At 38.6% G+C, this 23,912-nt stretch overlaps 1 protein-coding gene across 1 annotated transcript in view; it reads right to left on the reverse strand.

The window, feature by feature from the left end:
- The window catches only part of ACBD3 (acyl-CoA binding domain containing 3), a 38,609-nt gene that overhangs the window by 8,927 nt on the left and 5,770 nt on the right, over nt 1-23,912 (reverse strand). The window contains exons 2-5 of the mRNA XM_069545482.1: nt 9,294-9,435; nt 8,437-8,577; nt 5,442-5,600; nt 3,552-3,726 (exon numbers count right to left, since the gene is read on the reverse strand). Of these exons, the coding sequence (XP_069401583.1) occupies nt 3,552-3,726; nt 5,442-5,600; nt 8,437-8,577; nt 9,294-9,435 (617 nt within the window). The remainder of the gene's footprint in view (nt 1-3,551; nt 3,727-5,441; nt 5,601-8,436; nt 8,578-9,293; nt 9,436-23,912) is intronic.

Raw genomic sequence — 23,912 nt, forward strand, 5'->3', positions numbered from 1 at the left:
TTGACAGAGACACATGTACCCCAATGTTCATCGCAGCACTGTTTATAATAGCCAGGACATGGAAACAACCTAGATGTCCATCAGCAGATGAATGGATAAGAAAGCTGTGGTACATATACACAATGGAGTATTACTCAGCCATTACAAAGAATTCATTTGAATCAGTTCTGATGAGATGGATGAAACTGGAGCCGATTATACAGAGTGAAGTAAGCCAGAAAGAAAAACACCAATACAGTATACTAACACATATATATGGAATTTAGGAAGATGGCAATGACGACCCTGTATGCAAGACAGGGAAAGAGACACAGATGTGTATAACGGACTTTTGGACTCAGAGGGAGAGGGAGAGGGTGGGATGATTTGGGAGAATGACATTCTAACATGTATACTATCATGTGAATTGAATCGCCAGTCTATGTCTGATGCAGGATGCAGCATGCTTGGGGCTGGTGCATGGGGATGACCCAGAAAGATGTTATGGGGAGGGAGGTGGGAGGGGGGTTCATGTTTGGGAATGCATGTAAGAATTAAAGATTTTAAAATTTAAAAAATAAAAAACTAAAATTAAAAAAATAAAAAAAATTTTAAAAAAAATGCATCACTTTACATAATTATGATTAAAGTATGTATTTTCGTAAACGTAAAATTTAAAAGTCCTTTGAAAAATGGAAAATAAAAACAGCTTAAATCCAAAGGACAACTACTTTAGGACATTCCTCTCATATTAAAATGAACAAATATTAGTATTAACATTATGAGAAATGCCTAAGTATTACATAACTTTTGGGGAAACTTTAAATAAAATTAACTATAACAAACATATAGAAAAGTATACAAATCACAAATGTACGGCTTGATCAATTTTCGTTAGACGAACATACACATAAAACCAACATCCAGATCAAGACATTATCTGCATCCCAGAACCCTTCCTGGTGCCCCTTTCCAGAAAGTCCTTCAAGGGTAATGATGAAACTAACCTGTAAAATTACAGGTTTGGCTCTGCCTGTCTTCGAACTTTAACATAAATGAAATTGTATATTATATGCTCTTTTTTGTGTCTGGCTTCTTTTATTCAACATTTGTTTGAGAGGTTTATCTATAAAATCACAAGTATATAACTGTATTTTGTTTGCATTGGTATTGCTATTGTAAAAATAGGAAATTTACCCAATGTATTGTTATGCGTATTAGGGCATTTAAGTAACTTTAAACTAAAATATTAAGTTATATAATAAGTGAGCATATTTTTACAACAGTTTAAAGAAAATACAGAAAAAAAGCCTGCATAATTTCATGGGTTAGGGATAATGATACATTTTGGCCTATCTGAAAATAGATTTCATTTAATGAAATCATTACATTACTAATCATTTACAAATCGGTTGCTTAAGCAGCAACACCTCTCTCTGCTGCTAGTGCTGGTTAGCAAAACACTTAAGATTTTAAAACACCTTCTTCCAAAGCCTAGATTCTCAGTCATTTCCCCATCAGTTTTCTAAGAGCACCAGCTTCCAGAAAATAGGCATACAACCAAAACAAGTCAGCACACTCACAACATTTCACTGCATGACAGGAAAGCAAAAAATAAAAAGGAATTTCTGTTGATGATCAATTGGTCAGCTCAAATGGTCCCTCTTCACTTTAGGCTTTTGCTGAAACTCTCTAGCAGAATGAACAACTCCCTACCCTGTGATCCCACTGAATATGAGTATACATCTATTATACATAACAGATCACAATTATTTATTTATATGATCTCTCTTCTATACTCCAGGAAGTTTTTAAAAGCACAGAAAGGCACAGGAACAATAAAACACTCGTGTCACCACACCCCAAATTAAACAAGCGTCCCCGTTTTTCGTCATTTTGCTCAGTATTTATATAAAAGCTAATACTTCACTTCTGTTCCTTCCCCGGTTCCTCTCATTCTCTCTTGGCAGAGACAGCCAATCAGTCTGATAAACTGAGTCTGATCACTGCAATCTAAATTATGGCTTTCCAACTCTATTTCAAAGATTTTTGGTTTTACCCTATTTGACTGACTTTGTTCTCACTAAATGATAGCAACCTGTAAGCAGGACAGTGTGAATGAGCTAGCCTGTTAATAAATTATCTCAATACCCATCAAAGAAGTAGGAAAAGGGAGTGATATACTCAAGTATAAACAGTCTCTGGAGGACAGAAATTCCTCAAAAATACCACTTATTATCTTGTAACTCTGGTTTGACATCCTTTTCCTCTTCTCATGGATTATACAAAATCTGCAGTGCCTCTTAAACTGCTTCACTAATGCTAAAGACTCAGGGAAAAACATATTTTAGGTAAGGATATGAATTTTCAAGAAATTTTAAAGAGTGTGGCAACATTAACAAAGATTACTTCACCTAACAAGAAATGTGGGGCAACTAAAACACAACTCTTTTCCTTTTTTTAAATTTTAAGACATTTTATTAAATTTATAGAGAAACACAGTTTGTGTTTTGGTTTTTACTCTGGCCTCGCTGCCAAGGCAGGCAACTTGCGGGAATCTGTTCCCTGACTAGAGATGGAACCCAGGCCGCTAGCAGTGAAAGCGCCGAGTTCTAACCACTGGATCACCAGGGAATTACCTCACAACACTTTTCTTCACTCAGATATTTTGACAAGTAGTACCTGTTTTGTAACTGAAAATTAAATAAGAAAACTTACCTTAAAGTAAAACTTAAAGGTTAACTTTAAGGAGGCATTTTATGCCTCTGCAAGATGTAAAAAAATTAACGTTAATCAGCTATCTTCCCTATGTATCAAATACTTTCACAGAACTATTTTCTTATTTCATTCCTCTGATAGTCCTGTGAGGTTAATAAGACTATGTAACAGGATTTCATATCCCATTCTTACTGGTTTGGAGAAAAGGCAGAAATATCAGAGCAGCAGGTAACTAGACTGAGATCAAACAAGATAACGGCAAAGCTAGGGCAGAATCCAGGTGGTATGTGACCTCCAGTGCTGTGTCCTTCCCCTCAACCACCTGCTCCTGTGTGGAGGCAAGACTGCGGGGGCAGGAAGCCAAGGAGGACTGCCACTGTGCTGCAGGCAGGCAGCGCAGCTACTGCACCCAACAAAAGGGCAAGACAGACCCAACCAAGTTCTGCCTTAGGGACTGCAGGTCCTCCGATTAGAAGCTGGCCAGGACTATGGCAGCAGTTGGCCTGAAGGCTGTCCTTGAACTAACACTGATCACCCAAGTCTCCATGGTTCTGGGACCACATTTAGAGCTATGTCAAACTCACTGGGATAACACTAGGTCCATACAAATTCCAAATACACTTATGACAATATAATAGAGGCCACATCATCTGTTGTTTCGAAATTATATACTTTCTTTCATAACTGCCACTGCAATGTTAAAAATCTCTTTTAATAAAGGTCACCTAAAAGTTACTTGATATCTGAGAGGCTAACTAATGTAAAAGTCATCAGCAACTGTTAAAAAAAGAACTTTCGTTTCAGTGAAACTAAAAACCCTTTCTGAGGCTGAATCTGGGTGTTAGCTATCGTACCTGTTGCTGTGCAAGCTGGACTTGATACAGCTGCTGCATATACTGCTGATAGTGTTGCTCCTGCAACTGGCGGATGAGAATCTGCTGCTGTTCGTAGTTCCCTGGATACTGTTGGGCTGCATACTGCTGGAACTGCACGGCAGTCTGGGAGTTTAAAGCTGCCATTATCTGCTGCCTAAAAACATTAAAAAATAGACACTAGTCTGACTACAGGAGATTGATTGTTCATGACCAAATAAAATCTCTTTGTTATTTCATTTTATAACGAATACCTCTTAAAAACAATTAAGGTAGTAATGTATACCAAGCAGCATGTATCCAAGGTCCAGAGAAAGATTTAAGAAAATAAACCTGGCTTTTAATTTTTCACTTAGGTTTTTCAAGGCCAACTTGGGATGCAAAAGGAGAATAATAAGCATATCACTGTCACTGCCATCATCATCATCACCATTTATTGTGCCCTTACAATGTGCCATGCAGTTGTTTCAGGGCACTTCTATGTACTAACCCACCTAGTTCTCACAACTACCCTGTGAGGTGGGGTTTCCACAAAGCAGAAAATGGAAGATTTCAGTGACTTGCCCAAGATGACTCTGTGAGTAGACGCCAGAGCCAGGACTCAAGTCTAGGCAGTCTGGCTCCAGCCTACAGTTTTTGCTGTAAGAAAAAATGGATTGTCATTTATTACAGAGATGAGATATTTAACTGCTGGCCATGGTTTTTCTACATAAATATATATAAAGTAGTAAAAGGCTGAATAATAGCTAAAAGATGGTACAGGTGGCTCTGGTAAGTACAAATAAGGCCAGTGGAAATCTGAGCACCTTGGCATTTAATGTAAAGCAAGTCTTAAACAGGAACACTGAAGACAATATCTGGGTACACTTGGTCTAGAGATACTGATTTCTGTGAACTATTACTATTCCTTTTTTCCCCACATACAGGAACCACGTGCTTAACTCAGTCACATGCTCAACAGAAACGCCCTCTAAGCCATCTGTTAATAGGTAATAACAAAGCTAAATCTCACAAAGTCCTAAACAGAACATGACACTGGGTCCAACTAGGGTACCCCTCTCCCCAAAACAGAGTAGTATTCATAGCTTCTCTCCAAGGTAGACACAGACCCTGAGTCAGTTTGAAGCTTTTCTAAGGAAGTATTCACAAACAATGGGGAGAAAACAAAGGACTTGCATGTTGTCTGGTTTAATCTACATGATATGCCACCTCTAGAACCACAGGCCTTCTCTTTGTTTTATGGCCATTAATCCCTTCTTCCTCATTCCCACAGCTCCCTCTTGAACTAATCCCTTCTGAGACAGTGGCTCTCACAGCCCTTACTGAATAAGAAATGGGTTCAGCCCCCAGGTCCTGTTCTAGGGGACTAGGAACAGACATCTGACATAGGCTGAACCAAGAGATCCTCTGGCCTGGGAATTTTTAACCGGGTTTCTGTACTCTAGCCAGTCTCTGTCAGATGCATGAAAAGAAAGACCACGTAAATCCAGGCTGAGACAGCCTTGCGTATGGCAAAGCACAGAGACAATTCGTAGAGAAGAGGAAGAACGCATCAGAGACTCAGCCGAGAGAAGCAAGGACAGGAGATCATTATGGACCCAGAGACAGACAGCAAGCAAACCACCTCAGCTCCTCTTCTAGTGTCTGGGTTCTGGGAGCAAATCCCACATCTTTCTTCTTTTTGCAACCAAATGATGCTTAAGATGAGGCTCTCACCTTGGTAACACATCACTGGTACAAATGGCAATAGCTAATGCTGATCTACCTCCCAGTCGAACAAAACAGAAATATTCCAAGGCACACAAGGTGAACCGTCAGCGCAACAGTGTGGTGGCCCATCTGGCATTCTTAGACGATACCCGACAAGCGTACTTTTGCTGCTCCAGCCGGAGTCTCTCTTCTTCTAGCCGCCTCCTCTCCTCTTCCTCCCGTCTGAGCCTTTCTTCTTCTTCTCTCCTACGTTTCTCTTCCTCCTTTTGCAGACGTTCCCGTTCTTCCTCTTCACGCCGCCTTCGCTCCTCCTCCTCCTTCCTAAGAAGTAAAGGACAGAGAGAATGAACCCTAAACAAAGAATCCTATTTAAAAATAATTTAAGACTCTTTCCCAGTGAAGACTAACCCAGGTTTCTTGGGAGAAACATGTGATAATTTTATCACAATTTGAAATGAACATTTCCAAGAGGAGAAATTTATCATACGGAATCAATCTCTAACTATACAGATCACAACAAGAACGAGACTGCTACACGGCAACAGAAAAAGGAGTCTATCAGTAAGGTACCACTTAAACCATTACAGAATCTCGAAGGCTCCCGTCTAAGATATGCGCACAGCATCACAAGCTTTTCCCTCACACTACCTGCTGTCGTTGCAAATAAATGTATGTGATAAATGTAGCAATATATCTGCCTTACTCATTGAAGTACATGCTACATAAGGGCAGAGACTGCCTGTCTCACACAACTGTAGTCTCAGGGTTTATGTGTTCATGTATAATTTCTGAAATTAAAAAAAAAAATTAAAGTTTTAAATTTAAAAATAAAATAACAGTTGGACATCTGGGTACAGCTAGATTTTTACCCAGCTCTCGCCCACTCCTGCAACCCCTTTCTCAAGAGAGACAAGATGCACTAGGAATGAAAGCCACACAGGTCTCAAAGTGAGGAGGACGACAGGGAGGCTGAAGACATGACGAAAGAGCAGGCTCCTGAGGTTCTCAGACAAGACACCGTTTCATGGTCCTGCCATGAGAAGTGTCTGGGTTGCCCCACTTACCTCCCCAAACTCCTGTAAGTGATTAACATACCTGAGTCACAACCAACCAAGACTCAAAATACAGCAGTAACATGACCTACTTTCAACATGTGACAGTACACAGGGCAAGATGTTCCAAAACCCAAAGCGTAAGCTTCGGGATAGAGGAAGTCTTGTCTTAAATGCTTTAAAAGAATTCGACATGGACCTCATCTCATGACAAGAGTATATTTTTAAAAGGAAAAACACAGTTTTATATGTTCAGCAGTAACTTAAATATTCAATTTATCATTACAAAAGAACTTGAAAAGCAATGGATACTCCTTTCAAAGACACAGCTACACCTCAATGATCCAAAATCACTACACAATGGATTGCAGCACATAGATCAAGTCTCCAGTAAAGGAATCTCCTTCCATTCTAATAAGAAAACTTTTTCTTTGGATAACAACTATATTCCTTTGGATAAATATTTTCTGGAAATATATTAGGATATGTTCTATCCTTTTAAAGACAAACTATACCCAGTGCTCTGTCTATTGAAAACTCAGGAGCTGTAACTCCAAACATAAATACAGTACATGTTATAATACAAGGATAGTTTGCTTTCACATTAAATGACCCCTGACTGCCATGTTTTTATAATTCTTACAATTATTTTTCATGGTTTCTGTCTTCCTTCACTGTCAGGCTATTTCCCCTTCTAATATGTTATTTCCAGGATTGGGGGGAAATCAGGGAACCGACTGTTTCCAAAGTAAGTAAAACATAATTCGAGGGAAAATCAGCTTTACAGAATTTTTCTTTAAAGGTAACTTAGTTTATCTAACCATTCTGTCACTATAGATGCTAACTGGTAGCATTTTTTTGTTTTTTGCTGTTGTTATCCATAGAATTACAAGGAACATCCTCAAAAATGAAGTGAAACTGTTAGCTGCTCAGTTGTGTCTGACTCTCTGCAACCCCGTGGACTGTAGTCCGCCAGGCTCCTCTGACCATGGGATTTTCCAGGCAAGACTACTGGAGGGGATTGTCATTTCCTTCTTCAGGGGACTCTTCCCAACCCAGGGATCGAACCCAAGTTTCCTGCACTGCAGGCAGAGTCTTCACCGTCTGAGCCACCAGGGAAGCCCTTGAAGGTAAGTCTCTGCAAACATATTCTGGTATTTCTGTAGAATGGGTTTAAGTGGGATTGCCGGGTAGCCTTTGAACTTTTAATAAATTCTACAAATTGTCTCCTAAAAAGTTTGTAATTATTTGTAAATATTTATACTCACTACAAACAACAGTATGTGAAAATGTTCATTTCAGGATATTCTCACAGTGACTGCTATAAAATGGCACCTCATTTTTTCCTTTTAATCACGAATTTCTGGAACAACATATTTGCCATTTTATTCTATGACTTTCTGCCATTTTCCAGGAAACTTCATACTTTCACCTTTTCAAAATTCTTTTTGAGCAAAGAACTGTTTCAGATGCCTTTATAGCATTATTTTCATTACCTAGAAATTTCAGATTGTTCTTGGAAATATAATCTCTAGATAAATAAAGTGGTAACTGTAATTCTGCTGAATTCACAATAATGACAGAAAATCCCATAAGCATAAACAGTGCATTCAATAGCACCCCCTGCAACCTCTGGAAGTAATTAATGAGCTACCTGGAAGCCACAGCCAATATGTAATGCCTACATAAGGCATACCATGTAGCATAGCTGATAACCATGATATAGAGTATGAATATTCTAGAAAAAAAAGAGAGGCAGCAGCGAAGGGTGTGTGAGACCAGAGGGTAAGGAGGAGGGATGGCTGAGCTTACTGCGTTTGCTCAGAAATTTAGTGCAGTAACACAAAAGGAATGCTGCCGTGATGAATGGGTGGTTCCTTTTAAAGGTATAGCCAGACGAAAGCAGTAAACCCTCTCCCTTCAAAACTCATAATAAAAGCACCTGCTCACACCAGAAAGTTTTGAGCAACTGCCATAGAAGTGGGGATCCAGTGGAAGTTAAGACAGCTGCCTGAGAACAGACACTCCATAAAGCAGAAGCATCAGGATACTACGCAGTAGACAGGCTGCACAAGGATCTAGTATTCTGCGCTCTCAAACTTCACCTTTTTTTTTCTTGCTCTTCCTTCTCTATTTTGTGGGATGCAACATATGTGGAAAAGAGATGGCAACACCTATTCAGGAGCTTGACGAACTCTACCATGGCATCCTCTTTAGACATGTTTCCCAGGGCTGCCCATTCTCTCCTGTAAAGAACAACAAGAAAGTTACTTGCTACTCCTAAAAGAGTAAAACTTTGATTTCATTTAAACCTAAATATAAACAAGTCTCAATTATAACTAAAATGAAGAATGACTTGACTATACAGATTCAAAACTTCAACATGCATGGACTGCTTTACTAAACTAAATAGCCTACATACAAACCAAACTTACACCATAATTTAACTGCACTGCTGATAATTTCCATACTAGTAAAAGGGTATCAGAGTTCTACTTTTCTTATAGTTTAGCCTTAATTGAATAAAATGCTTAATATATTCTTTCCTGTCACAACTCTGTACGTGTCCCAACAAGAGAATAACTACTATACTGCAAATTGCTGTTGTAATATTATTTTGGAAGAATCAAATGAAGCTGTCTTATTTCATAATCAATGAGTAACCATCTTTCACAATATTTAGCCATAAACATCTCCAAACCAAAAACAGATAAACATCTGATGACTCCAGAAGCTGCAAGCAAAAATGTTTGCTTAGCTCTTACTCTAAAGCTAATGAGCCAGCTATTTACATCTGAACCGATTTACTCTGTACCCTTCTCTCCACTCCAATATTCTTGCCTGGAGAATTCCATAGACAGAGGAGCTTGGCAGGCTATAGGATCATAAAGAGTCGGACACAACTGAAGCAACTTAGCATGCACTCACTCATTAAATTCATCACACAATAAAACACTGTTACCTCCTGTCATTCCCCAACACATCAAAGAATCCAACCTCAGGACAAGTGTCTGGATTATATGGGCCCATAAGAACCTGCTTATGCAGGGCCACCAGTTTCAGTTTTTCTTCATAAGTTGGATGAAATGCTTTGCCATCTTTTTCTATAACAAAAATAAACACAGAACAATTAGCACTGACAAAACACAACATTTTCAACACTATATGCTGAAATTCTGGTATAATGGATATCACAAATTGCCTGTGAAATTTATATTGCCTATAAAAACCACTGTAGGAATATTTTTATTTCAACTACTAAATTTTAATAATTATAGCCAAGATGAAAAAAAAACCACGCTGAGTTAATTTTTTAAAATAAAGTTAAATACTAATATTTATGTTAAAATTACTACAAAGAGTAAATCAATCAAAAAAAAAAAACCTACTAAAGAGAAACCAATGTCAAGCAACAGTAAGGCACACACACACTAGTGTACCACTTAACATCTTTTTCAAATATTAAAAATGTTCAGCAATCGTTTTTTAAAATAAGTTCAAAAATTTTTATATTGAGCATTTTAAATAAGAGATATATACATAGGAGAGTACATATAATTTGAAAGGCTACATTCAAAATGTATCCATCCCACTGAAACAGTACGATGCGGTGGAAAGGCCTTTGGAATCAGACATCCTAGATTTAGATCTTATCTCAGACACTTCCTAGCTATAGGACCATTTAAACTCTTAAGTCTGTTTATCAATAAAGAGTCTTTTCTACTTCAGAGGTAACAAGACAGTATTAATGGTAATAACTGTTGGGTCTTTCCTCTGCTCTGGCAGGTTGCCAATGGGCAATTACAGTGAAGCCAGTATGACCCACAGAGACTTCACCACCACTAGCAACACTTAAAAGTATCATGAAACTGGGTGCTGACAAAATAGGGAATCCTACTTCTTTGATAAATGCAAGTGTTAGTTACTGGTTGGTTCTAATGATAAGAGACTACCAAATTTTAAAACAAAAAAGGAGGTTAAAAGTAGCATCTATTGCCTACAAATTTTATCCATGTACAGAGCAATCACCAAAAGAAAATTACTCATGATAAGAGAAGAACATGGTTTACACAACAGTTCATATCCTGTTCAAGGAATCTTAGGGGAAAAAAATACAAGCTGCCAATAAGCATCCCAAGACATCCAATTTCACTAGTCAAGGAAATGGAAACCGAAACCATTAGATACTAAGGATGCTGTCTACCATCAGATAGGTCAAAAAAGTTAGGTCATCAAGAGTTGGTAAGAACAGGACAAACAGGTACCCATTCTCAATACACTAATGTTCAAAGTATAAATTGTTAGTTATCTTAGAGGGAAATCAGGCAATATATTCCAAAATTGTAAATATAGATGCCCTGCTGCTGCTGCTGCTGCTAAGTCGCTTCAGTTGTGTCCGACTCTGTGTGACCCCGTAGATAGCAGCCCACCAGGCTCCTCTGTCTATGGGATTCTCCAGGCAAGAATACTGGAGTGGGTTGCTATTTCCTTCTCCGATGCATGAAAGTGAAAAGCGAAAGTGAAGTCGCTCAGATGTGCCCGACTCTTAGCGACCCCATGGACTGCAGCCCACCAGGCTCCTCCGTCCATGGGATTTTCCAGGCAAGAGTACTGGAGTGGGGTGCCATTATGGTCCAGTAATTCCAATTCTCATCATCTACTCTTGATAAGCATTCCCAAACACACAGGAGGTGGACACAGGAATATTTTCACTGCAGCACTCTTTTCTTATTACTGTAAACAACTTAAAAGTTCATCAATAAGGAAACAGCTAAATAATGTGGCACAGTCAGTCTAAGGAATAAATGAAGTAAGTAAAGGAAATATCTAGAGTAGGAAATGGCAACCCACTCCAGTATTCTTGCCTAGAGAACCCCAGGATAGAGGAGTCTGGTGGGCTACAGCCCAGGGGGCCGCAGAGTCAGATAGTTGAGTGATTAAGCACAAAGGAAATACAGTTAAATGAAAAAAGCAAGCTGCAGAAAACTATATACAATCATACAGCACAAAATATAGTATCTTCAATTCTAAGTACTCCCCCAACCTACACTTTAACATCTCTAAAATCAGATTAGTTTTTACATCTATTGTATTTTATAGTTTTAACTGGCAGTTTTTCTTTCTTTACAGTACATAATACTAAGTCTTAGAATTGATGAAATCCAGCATGTAGCACACCCACATATATATTCTATGGGTACCTTTACATGCATGTAAATGCAAAGAAAAAGATCTAGATGGAGTCACACTAAAAAGATGAGAATGAGAAAGTGGGAGAGGGCTAAGATGAGGAGTAGTAATCAGAGGTCTTAAAATTAAAAATATTTTAATCTTTCAAAGCAAATATTTGGAAGAACAAACCAAACTGTTAAAGAGAGTGGGGACTGAAAAGAATTATATCTATGTACTTCTATATAATTATATATACATATACTTCAATCTGAATTTTTTTCAATAAGAACTCAACACTTGAAAAAAGACAAAACTGTGGCACTGACTTTATTTATATTTAATAAAAATTGTAACAACTCAGAAACCTGTGGACCTGCCATCTGTCTTTGTTACTGAGCAAACAGTATCACTAAACAATTAGTACCAAGTAGGAACTTCCTCTAAAGCTTTTAGAACATGATTATGTATAGGTCTATATATACCAACTAAAAGGCAGTTCCCATTTTAAAATTTAACTCTTAGAAGTCTGTTTCGATTATGAACACTGTAAGACCTTTTGTATATTCATTCATTCAACTTAGTAAATATTTATTGAGCCCTTGTGTGCAAATCATAGGAAATGGAAATAGATGGGGAAACGGTGGAAACAGTGTCAGACTTTATTTTTGCGGGCTCCAAAATCACTGCAGATGGTGATTGCAGCCATGAAATTAAAATTCCTTTCCTTGGAAGGAAAGTTATGACCAACCTAGATAGCATATTGAAAAGCAGAGACATTACTTTGCCAACAAAGGTCCGTCTAGTCAAGGCGATGGTTTTTCCAGTGGTCATGTACGGATGTGAGAGTTGGACTGTGAAGAAGGCTGAGCACCGAAGAATCGATGCTTTTGAACTGTGGTGTTGGAGAAGACTCTTGAGAGTCCCTTGGACTACAAGGAGATCCAACCAGTCCATTCTGAAGGAGATCAACCCTGAGATTTCTTTGGAAGGAATGATGCTAAAGCTGAAACTCCAATACTCTGGCCTCCTCATGCAAAGAGTTGACTCACTGGAGAAGACCCTGATGCTGGGAGGGATTGGGGCAGGAGAAGGGGACGACAGAGGATGAGATGGCAGGATGGCATCACTGACTCGATGGACATGAGTTTGAGGGAACTCTGGAGTTGGTATGGACAGGGAGGCCTGGCGTGTTGTGATTCATGGGGTCACAAAGAGTCGGACATGACTGAGCAACTGAACTGACTGAGACACCAGGATTCATCACCCTCTTGGAGTTTACAAACCACTGAGCTCAATTAAAAATGTGTAACTTGGCAATCCAGTATATAATTGTGTCTAGGTATATATTTTAGGTATAAATATACCACAAACAAATTATTAAAAATTCAGAAAACGAAGATCATGGCACCTGGTCCCAGCACTTCATGGGAAATAGATGGGGAAAGAGTGGAAACAGTGTCAGACTTTATTTTGGGGGGCTCTAAAATCACTGCAGATGGTGATTGCAGCCATGAAATTAAAAGATGCTCACTCCTTGGAAGGAAAGTTATGACCAACCTACATAGCATATTGAAAAGCAGAGATATTACTTTGCCAACAAAGGTCAGTCTAGTCAAGGCTATGGTTTTTCCTGTGGTCATGTATGGATGTGAGAGTTGGACTGTGAAGAAAGCTGAGCGCCAAAGAATTGATGCTTTTGAACTCTGGTATTGGAGAAGACTCTTGAGAGTCCCTTGGACTGCAGAGATCCAACCAGTCCATTCTAAAGGAGATCAGCCCTGGGTGTTCTTTGGAAGGAATGATGTTGAAGCTGAAACTCCAATACTTTGGCCACCTCATGCGAAGAGTTGACTCATTGGAAAAGACTCTGATGCTGGGAGGGATTGGGGCAGGAGAAGGGGACGACAGAGGATGAGATGGTTGGATGGCATCACTGACTCAATGGACTTGAGTTTGAGTGATCTCTGGAGTTGGTGATGGACAGGGAGGCCTGGCGTGCTGTGATTCATGGGGTCACAAAGAGTCGGACACGACTGAGCGACTGAACTCAACTGAACTGATACTGAGATAAAGGAACAATTATTTTAGAGTTTAGGAAAAAATATGTCAAAAAGGTAATAACATGACTTGTTCCAACTGTTTAGGTTGGACCAGTAGTTACATTTAATTTCAATGTAATATATAATAAAAATAGAGCAAAATAGATGAGTTTAGAAAACCAAAATACATCTTTACATTGTCTCTCATGTAAAAACCACCAAGCCCAATGAATTCTTTTCTAAATACTGCCTTGAAAAATTATCTTAAAAACGGTGTTACACCTGTTAACTGCTGTGTTATTTGAAATTTAATTATTCAACAATAACACAATACTTAAATTACAGTAATCTGCTGATTAGACTATACAGCTATTTAAAATGACAAAATAAGGGCTATATATCATTTCAGAGAATACTTATAATGTATTAATGAAAACAAGCAGAATAAAGATATTAAAAAATAATTTTATGTTTACAACTATGTAAAAATGGGTGATTATACATATACATCTTTCTTTTTAACAAAATTAGCCTGCCAGAACTCTGTATTCTAAGATAATAGTGTTAAAAAATGTGAAATAGTGGCAACTTTTTACCAAAAAGCCTTTTTCAATTTTCAAGATGTTCATAAGCTTCTTTTAGCATCTACCTTAATTTTGTACATATTAGTCACCAAAAGTTTTCTTATGGTAATTACGTCTCAGAGAAACATAGCCCAGACAACTTTCTTTTCACATTCCCCAAAGTGATGATTTGAAAAACAGCTCCAACCTTGATCTTAGCTTATAAGATGAAAGGTAAACCAAACAGGTGCCAACTTAACTGTTCATGTTATCTTGAGCCTTATAAAAGAAAAATATGCTGCTGGTGATTTGAGATAAAGAAAAAGAAGATATAGTAAGCCTGAGAGACAATAAGGGTAGACAGCATACCCTCAAGGGTAGACTCTCTGCTTTGTTCCATCAGGATCCCTGGGATTTGTTTCTCCTTTAAAAAAAAAACCAAACATCTAAATTCTATTAAAGTGGTTGCTTTGACCCCTTCAATAAAGATAAAGATAACATTAAATGGGAACTTTATTCACTGGAAGACCACTTTTCTCATCAGTCATGTAATATAGCAATTTTCAAATACAGACACACACGAATTCTTATTTGCTTCAGGGAGATGATTTGAAGCTAACAGGTAAGACTAGTAGGTATGAAAAAAATATTTTAGGGCTTCTCTGGTGGCTCAGTGGTAAAGAATTTGCCCGCCAATGCAGGAGACATGGGTTCAACCCCTGATCTGGGAAGATCCCAAACGCTGAAGAGCAACTAAGTGAATGTGCCTCCCTATTAAGAGCCCATGCTCTAGAGCCCAGGAGCCTCAGCTACTGAAGCCCTGTGCCCTAGGCCTCCTTGTGCCCTAGGGCCCCTGCTCTGCCAACAGCAGCAGCCACTGCGACGAGAAGCTAGAGCACAGCAACTGGAGAGTGGCTCTCACTCTCTGTCAACAGAGAAAAGCAACGCAGACCCAGCACAGCCAAAAATAAAACCAAAATTAAAAGCACATATTTTTAAAAAAGATTACTACTCTAAAGTTACTTTAATGGAGGGAGGGTCGATTTCTTACCAGGTGATAAATCTGCTCCTTTACTTCAAATATTAGGCAGTGCAAACCAGAATTAGCAGACCACAGGATAGGGTGAGTCAACAAAGAAACTGTACCCATTTTTCAGCGGGGTGTTAGTCTAACCGTGACCCTAAAAGATGACTCAACAGAGGGAGGGGGGTTTCAGGATATTTAGATGTCATTTTAATATCTGCCCTTTATATGCCAGACAGGATTAAGAATATACTGCCAATCCATAAAGGATTTTTCAAAAGAGAATATGTTTATAAGTGTAAGTTCTGGTCAAGCACTCAAATTTGCTCACCACCATGAACACCAGTGCTAAGCACAAGCTTTGTTAATTAGGCACTCACCACACCAAAACCATGCCCAAAAAATCTCTCTAAAGAAGAAACTGACTGCAAAGGTCAATCTCTGTGAGAATAAAACAGTACATCCATTCTTATGTATTTTACTGGCATTTCCACAGAATCTTTATACATTTGCTAATTTTTCTTTTTTTCCCCCTCTTATTTGATTCTCTGAAATGACAAACAAAATTGATAAACCTTTAGCTAGACTCATCAAGAAAAAAAGGGAGAGAACTCAAATCAATAAAATTAGAAATGAAAAAGGAGACGTTACAACTGCCTCCACAGAAATACCAAGGCTCCTAAGAGACTACCATAAGCAACTATATGACGGATAAGGGATTAGTCTCCAAAATTTACAAAGTTGCTTCAGTCGTGTCCAACTCTTAGAGACCCTATGGACTGTATCCTGCCAGGCTCCTCTGCCCATGGGATGCTCCTGGGCAGAGTAGGTTGCCATGCCCTTCTCCAGGGGACCTTCCTGACCAGGGCTCAAACCTGCGTATCCTGTGGCTTCTGCATTGCAGGCAGATTCTTTTTTTTTTTTTTCAATGCTAAGCCCCAGGGAAGCCCAGCCACGGGGGAAACATACCAAAGGTTAATACTTATTCCTAAGAGATCGGATTACAGATTTTTTTTTCTTCTCTCACTTTTATTTTCTGATTTCCAATATGCATATGTACTTTTATATCAAATACATATATGCTTTTTTCTTTTTATAGCAAACATTTTTAAAAAGTGAAGGGAACTTAATGTTTCAGCCTTTAGGATGAGAGTAACAGAGCATTTATTTTCTCCTGAGAACTGTACAAAACCCAGGAGGATAAACCAAGAATCCCAACCACCTTTGGTATAGGACAACCTACATCATGTTGACATTCTAAACCTCAGAGAGAACAGAAAGTAACCCCCGCCCCCAGCCAGATCAGTGTCATTGGGCAGACTATTATAGTGTTACAAAAAATTACTTCTCTTTCACTCTTCAGATGGCTCAAGTTCGCACACTAGGAGGGTTTATTTAGTTTTTCTGCATTAGATGAAAATAATTTTCTCTTGAATTACTTTTTAACTATATTATTACTTTTATTTTAAATTTGTCTGTGCCCTGAGGCTTGTGAGATCTTAGTTCCCTGACCAGTGAAAACGCCACATCCTAACCATTGGACCACCAGGGAATTCTCTTTCCTAAATTATTTTTGGTTCCAAAAGCATTAAACATAGCAGAAAAGAAGTTACCACGATAACTGCATAGATAGAAAAAGTCTTGCTGAAACTCAATCTTTAGCCAGGGCCATAACCCTAAAGGAAAGCTGTTTCAGTCCTGCCATTCAGGAAGACAGCCATTACCCCTGGTCCCTGCATTTATAGAGTTAATTAATCCAATCAATTTGGAAAACCGCCTTCTATGGCAAACAAAAAAACAAATATAAATTATGCTGGAAAGAAGCTGCAGAGCTATTTTTCAGATGCAAGAGTGTGAAAACACACCAATGAAAAGCAGAAAATGACTACTTCTACTACCTGGAGAAGTTGAATACAAAGCTGGCCATTTTCAATCAAATGGACTAAAAGGGATCACCTGTTAGCATCTGTCCAGTGATAATTATATTAAAAAAAGTTTATTTTCAATAAAACTGAAGACCAAAAGTCAGGTTAAAATTTTATTTTACCTAAAGGATTCAGACTAAAGCAGGGATCGGCAAACAGGACCAACTCTGCCCATAGTTGTTGTTTATATTAATTTATCTTTAACTTTTTCCCATTGGTTTGGGAAACATCCACTTTAGCAGTTAGTCATACGCAGCCATCCTTCTCCCCGCACCCCCACGCCCCGCACAACTGTTTTTTTAAGACCTGTGAACTAAGAATTTTTTTTAATCTTTTAAAAGAAATCTTTTAAAAACAAGCAGGAACAGACAAATAAAAAACAAAGAATATGAAGACAGACCACATACGGTCCTTAAGGTCTAAAATATTTATATCTGACCCTTTACTGAAAATCCGTTATGACTATACAGTGGAAGTGAGAAATAGATTTAAGGGACTAGATCTGATAAACAGAGTGCCTTATGAACTATGGATGGAGGTTGGTGACACTATATAAGAGACAGGAATCAAGACCATCCCCAAGAAAAAGAAATGCAAAAAAAGCAAAATGGCTGTCTGAGGAGGCCTTACAAATAGCTGTGAAAAGAAGGGAAGCAAAAAGCAAAGGAGAAAAGGAAAGATATACCCATTTGAATGCAGAGTTCCAAAGAATAGCAAGAAGACATAAGAAAGCCTTCTTTAGCAATCAATGCAAAGAAACAGAGGAAAACAATAGAAAAGGAAAGACTAGAGATCGCTTCAAGAAAATAAGAGATACCACGGGAACATTTCATGCAAAGATGGGCTAAATAAAGGACAGAAATGGTAGTGACCTAACAGAAGCAGAAGATATTAAGAAGAGGTGGTAAGAATACACAGAAGAACTGTACAAAAAAGATCTTCACAACGCAGATAATCACGATGGTATGATCACTCACTCACCTAGAGCCAGACATCCTGGAATGTGAAATTGAGCGGGCCTTAGAAAGCATCACTACGAACAAAGCTAGTGGAGGTGATGGAATTCCAGTTGAGCTGTTGCAAATCCTGAAAGATGACAGTGTGAACGTCCTGCACTCAATATGCCAGCAAATATTGAAAACTCAGCAGTGGCCACAGGACTGGAAAAGGTCAGTTTTCATTCCAATCCCAAAGAAAGGCAATGCCAAAGAATGCTCAAACTACCACACAGTTGCACTCATCTCACATGCTAATAAAGTAATGCTTAAAATTCTCCAAGCCAGGCTTCAGCAATATGTTAACTGTGAACTTCCAGATGCTCAAGCTGGTTTTCGAAAAGGCAGAGGAACCAGAGATCAAATTGCCAACATCTGATGGATCATCAAAAAAGCAAGAGAGTTCCAGAAAAACATCTATTTCTGCTTTACTGACTATGCGAAAGCCTTTGACTGTGTGGATCACAATAAACTGTGGAAAATTATGAAAGAGACAGGCATAGCAGACCACCTGACCTGCCTCTTGAGAAACCTGTATGCAGATCAAGAAGCAACAGTTAGAACTGGACATGGAACAATAGACTGGTTCCAAATAGGAAAAGGAGTCTGTCAAGGCTGTATATTGTCACTGTGCTTATTTAACTTATATGCAGAGTACATCATGAGAAACGCTGGGCTGGAGGAAGCATAAGCTGGAATCAAGAGTGTCAGGAGAAACATCAATAACCTCAGATATGCAGATGACACCACCCTTATGGCAGAAAGTGAAGAAGAACTAAAGAGCCTCTTGATGAGAGTGAAAATGGAGAGTGAAAAAGTTGGCTTAAAGCTCAACATTCAGAAAACTAAGATCATGGCATCTGGTCCCATCACTTCATGGCAGATAGATGGGTAAACAGTGGAATCAATGGCTGACTTCATTCTTCTGGGCTCCAAAATCACTGAAGATGGTGACTGCAGCCATGAAATTAAAAGACGCTTACTCCTTGGAAGGAAAGTTATGACCAAACTAGATAGCATATTAAAAACCAGAGACATCACTTTGTCAACAAAGGTCTGTCTAGTCAAGGCTATGGTTTTTCCAGTGGTCATGTATGGATGTGAGAGTTGGACTATAAAAAAAGCTGAGTGCTGAAGAACTGATGCTTTTGAACTGTGGTGTTAGAGAAGACTCTTGAGAGTCCCTTGGACTGCAAGGAGATCCAACCAGTCCATTCTAAAGGAGATCAGTCCTGGGTGTTCTTTGGAAGGAATGATGTTAAAGCTGAAACTCCAATACTTTGGCCACCTGATGCAAAGAGCTGACTCACTGGAATAGACCCTGATGCTGGGAATGATTAAGGGCAGGAGGAAAAGGGGACGACAGAGGATGAGATGGTTGGATGGCATCATCGACTTGATGGACATGGGTTTGGGTGGACTCCAGGAGTTGGTGGTGGGACAGGGAGGCCTGAGGTGCTGCGGTCCGTGGGGTCGCAAAGAGTCGGACACAACTGAGCGACTAAACTGAACTGACTTACTGAAAATGTTTGCTGACCCTGGACTAAAGGAAGAAATTCAAAAGCCAAACTAACTTCAATATTTTAAATACTGAATTTAAAAAATTCAAATAAAGGATAGAAAACATACAGTTCTTGCCTAGGAAATCCCATAGACAAAGTCTAGGCCTGGTGGGCAACAGTCCATGGGGTCTCAAAGAGTCGGACACAACTTAGCAACTGAGCACAAACTTCCGTTAAACCTGGTGAACTGAATATACACAATTACATCTGATCCTCGATGATACCCCACTGAAAGGAATAAGGAAGCTAATCTAGAGAACACTGAAAAGGCTCAGGAATTGAAGATATCAGGTTCATTACAAGCTGGAGTCTAGATAAAAATAGGGGTTTTGGCTTAAAACCTATCTAAAGAGCAGGTACCCTTACCCACCCAACCCCAAGCACACAGATGGCTACCTTGCCCCTAGTTTAGCAGAGGCAGTATATATTAACAGACGGGTATATTCGAGAACACAAATCACATATACTCAGGTGGGAGGACATCAGCCTAAGACTAAGCTGCAGGACTAAAAAGAGAAATGAAATGAACGTTAGCCTAGTAAATGGTAAATGACTTCCACCCATGCTCCCTTCTCCTGTTTAGTGCCAAAATACTGGCAGCTAGATTCATACACTGCAGGCAGGAGAAAAATATTTTCATGAAAAAAACTGGCCTAAAAGACCAGTACATACTGGTTTGAAAGGTACTGATATTTAGAGATCCTCAATGAAACTTCTGCCTCATCACCTACAATAAAAGCTGTACTCAAGGTTATAGTTGGCTCTCCAATGTCTTACCCTTAAAGAATGAATGCCCAAGAATCACCCAACATTTGAGAAAGCTCCCAACATGGTTGGGGGCGAACGAGAGTGTAAAAGAAATTTTCCAATAGGAAAAAAAAAAGTCTAAAAGAAAACAAATTCCAGAAATTTCAACATCACAGAGAGGTGAAAGAAATTTTCAGGATGACAGTAAGCAGAGACTCAACAAAGGAGAAAGCTAAGACTGGATCAAAAATTTAAGAACATTTAGGAGAGATGTTTTTTAAAAAAGCAGTTTACCTGGGAACAAAGAAAACAAATGATAATTACTTCTAACCACACAAAAGACAAAGAGTTTGCATAAGAACCAAAATATAATCAAAGTGCATGATCTGTCTCGGCTACAAATAACACAAATCGAAACAACTGAGTGAGTTAATCACAAATGTGGTATCATAAAATTGGGAGTTTGGGAAGGAGGGAGAGACACATATATATAAGTTGCTTTTTAAAAATAAAGCAGCAGCAGGAAAGTGAAGACAAATACCAGGAGACAGTTAAAATACTGGAAAGTGGCTGCCTTAGGGGAGAAGGTCTTGGAGATGCGGAAAGAAACAGGGGGATGGCTATTTTTCATTATAAATTTTATATTACAACTTGGTCTAATTGCCTTGGTTTCCACTTTGATAGAAAGGTAAAATGAATAAACACATTTGCTCCATTTCAGTAATCAGTTCATAAGAAATTACAACGTGTGGCAGGCATAATACTACTCCCCTTAAAAGACATCCACATCCTAATCCCCACAATCTATAGTATATTCCTGTGAATATATTAGGTTACATGAAAAGGGGGAATTAAGGTTGTAGCTGACCTTAGCCTAGACTACCCATATGGGCATAAAGTAATCACAAGAGTCCTTATAAATGGAAGAAGAGAAAGAACAGAGGGAGGTATGAAGGTGTTACGCTGCTAGCTCTGATGGAAGAAGGGGGTCACATGTGAAAGCACAGAGCTGGTCTCCTGAAGGTGGAAAAAGGCAAGGCAACAGATTCTCCCCTAGAGTCTCCAGAAGGAACACAGCCCAGCTGACACTGTGATCCTAAGCCAGTGAGACCCATTCTGAACTACTAACCCTCCAGGACTATAAAACAGTATGTGTTGTTTCAAGCCACTACATTTGTGGTAACACATTTTCCCAAGTTAATAAGGACAGAAATGGCTTCTAGATTTGTTGTTGTTCAGCTGCTAAGTTGTTTCTGACTCTTTGTGACCCCATGGACTGCAGCATGCCAGGCTCCTCTGTCCTCCACTATCTACTGGAATTTGCTCATTCATTTTAATTGCGTCAGTGATGCTATCTAACCATCTCATCCTCTGCCACCCTCCTCTCCTCCTGCCCAAAATCTTTTCCAGCATCAGGGTCTTTTCCAATGAGTCGGCTCTTCACATCAGGTGGCCGAAGTACTGGAGCTTCAGTTCTTCCAACAAGTATTCAGAGTTGATTTCCTTTAGGTTTGACGGCAATCCAAGGGACTCTCAAGAGTCTCCTACAGCACAATTTGAAAGTATCAATTATTCGGCTCTCAGCCTTCTTTCACAGTCCTCCTCTCACCCACACGACTACTGGAGAAATCATAGCTTTAACTACATGGACCTTTGTCAGCAAAGTGATCTCTTTGCTTTTTAATACACTGTCTAGGTTTCTCATAGTTTTTCTTACAAGGAGCAAACATCTTCTAATTTCATGGCTGCAGTCACCGTCCACAGTGATTTCAGAGCCCAGGAAAATAAAATAAAAATGTGCTTTCATCTTCCCCCCTTCTATTTGTCATGAAGTGATGGGATCAGATGCCATGACGTCAGTTTTTTGAATGTTGAGTTTCAAACCAGCTTTTTCACCCTCATCAAAAGAACCCCATGACAGTATGAAAAGGCTTCTAGATTACATTCCTATTAAATTTTAAGTATTTAACTTTACAGCCCTAATAAGACAGCATAAATAATTTTGATAATAGTGTTACAATCACAGCAACCAAGCCCAAAGCACTGAATGATTACCCTTTCACCCGAAATTAATTATACAAAAGGTTATTAGTCTCACACATCAATTGTTAGAGTATGTTTACTGAGAAATATTTTTATCATCTCTCTGGAGGGAAAGACAGAGAAATATAACAAATTATTTCAATGGTCCTTCTAGCCTTTATCTTATGAAATGAAAGCTAATAAAATCTATGGGTTGGAAAGGATATTAAAGATAGATGACTGAATTGCACAATCAAAGTTCAAATCCTCTCTACATAACCACTAGGTCTACAATAATTTGTTACTGGACACATTATACAACTTATGTGAGGAAGGGAGAAATGAAAGTATAGAGTTTCTGTATGCTATGGAAGTTATCAGCTTAGACAATGTAACTATAAAATATTTTATATATGCCTCACAGTAAAAGCAAAGAAAAAAATCTGATGTAGATACATAAAAGATTATGATAAAGAAATCAAAAGCATAGCCACCTAGTAATTGTTAACGTATGCTTGAACACTTCCTGGTGATGAGAATTCATTGTCTCAAACAGTCTATTCCATGTTTGGATGGATAGCTGTAATTTTTAGCTCTTTATCCTGATTAGATTCTTCTCAATTTTAGCCACAGGGTCTATTTCTAGTCCTCGGCATTAAATAAAACACATCTAACAGATCAGACCTCAAAAACAAAAAAACAAATTCCACAAAATACCACACATCATACTTGCCCTGAGTTCTCTATTCTTTAGGCAAAATATTTTCAGCTTATTCACTCATACTTACCTTCTAAAGACTTGTGTTTAAATCTCAGTTCTGTTATTTACTGAGTACAAAATACAGATAACCTTTCTGAGTCTCAGTTTTGCTATCAAAAAATGGAGAAAATAACTTCTCTTTCTTGTGAGGGGTAGAAATAATGTGTTCCAAAGTCTTGACACAGTGCCTGCATAAAGCAGACATTCACTAAGCAGCAGCTATTATGATGATGGTGGGGATTCAAATTCCCACAATACACAAGTTGCTTTCTTCTGAATTAGCTCCATTTTGTCTTTAACTCTATGAATGACCCCTCAACTGAAAGCAGGATCCAGAGATTGTCTGAACTGCATACATGAGAGCAGGACCATCTCTCTCTTCTCTCGTTCCAGATACCGTATTCCACCAAAGCAGCCAAAGCTCAAATCTGTTCTTTTGTGGCCCTATCACTGTTGCCTGGCAGAGGATACACATCGGATAAAATCCATCTTTTAGAAATATTAAAATTAAAACCACATTTTCCCCACGTTCAATTAAGAAAAAAAGTGATATGTTTTTTCTATATCTGATTTATTCTTATACTACTTATAAGAAAGTATAATAAATGCAGTATTTCTGAGTTAATAAATATGCAACCCTGTAAACTGCCTAGCCTGCTTGAAGTGCTTAATAAAAGTTGATCACATTCCATAATAAATTCTTGGTAATCTCTCCTCTTCAACATAGGCAGTCACAGGATACCAACTGCTAGGTACTCTGCTAACAGTTTAT

This window comes from Ovis canadensis, chromosome 12 (assembly GCF_042477335.2).
Source record: "Ovis canadensis isolate MfBH-ARS-UI-01 breed Bighorn chromosome 12, ARS-UI_OviCan_v2, whole genome shotgun sequence".
NCBI lineage: Eukaryota > Metazoa > Chordata > Mammalia > Artiodactyla > Bovidae > Ovis > Ovis canadensis.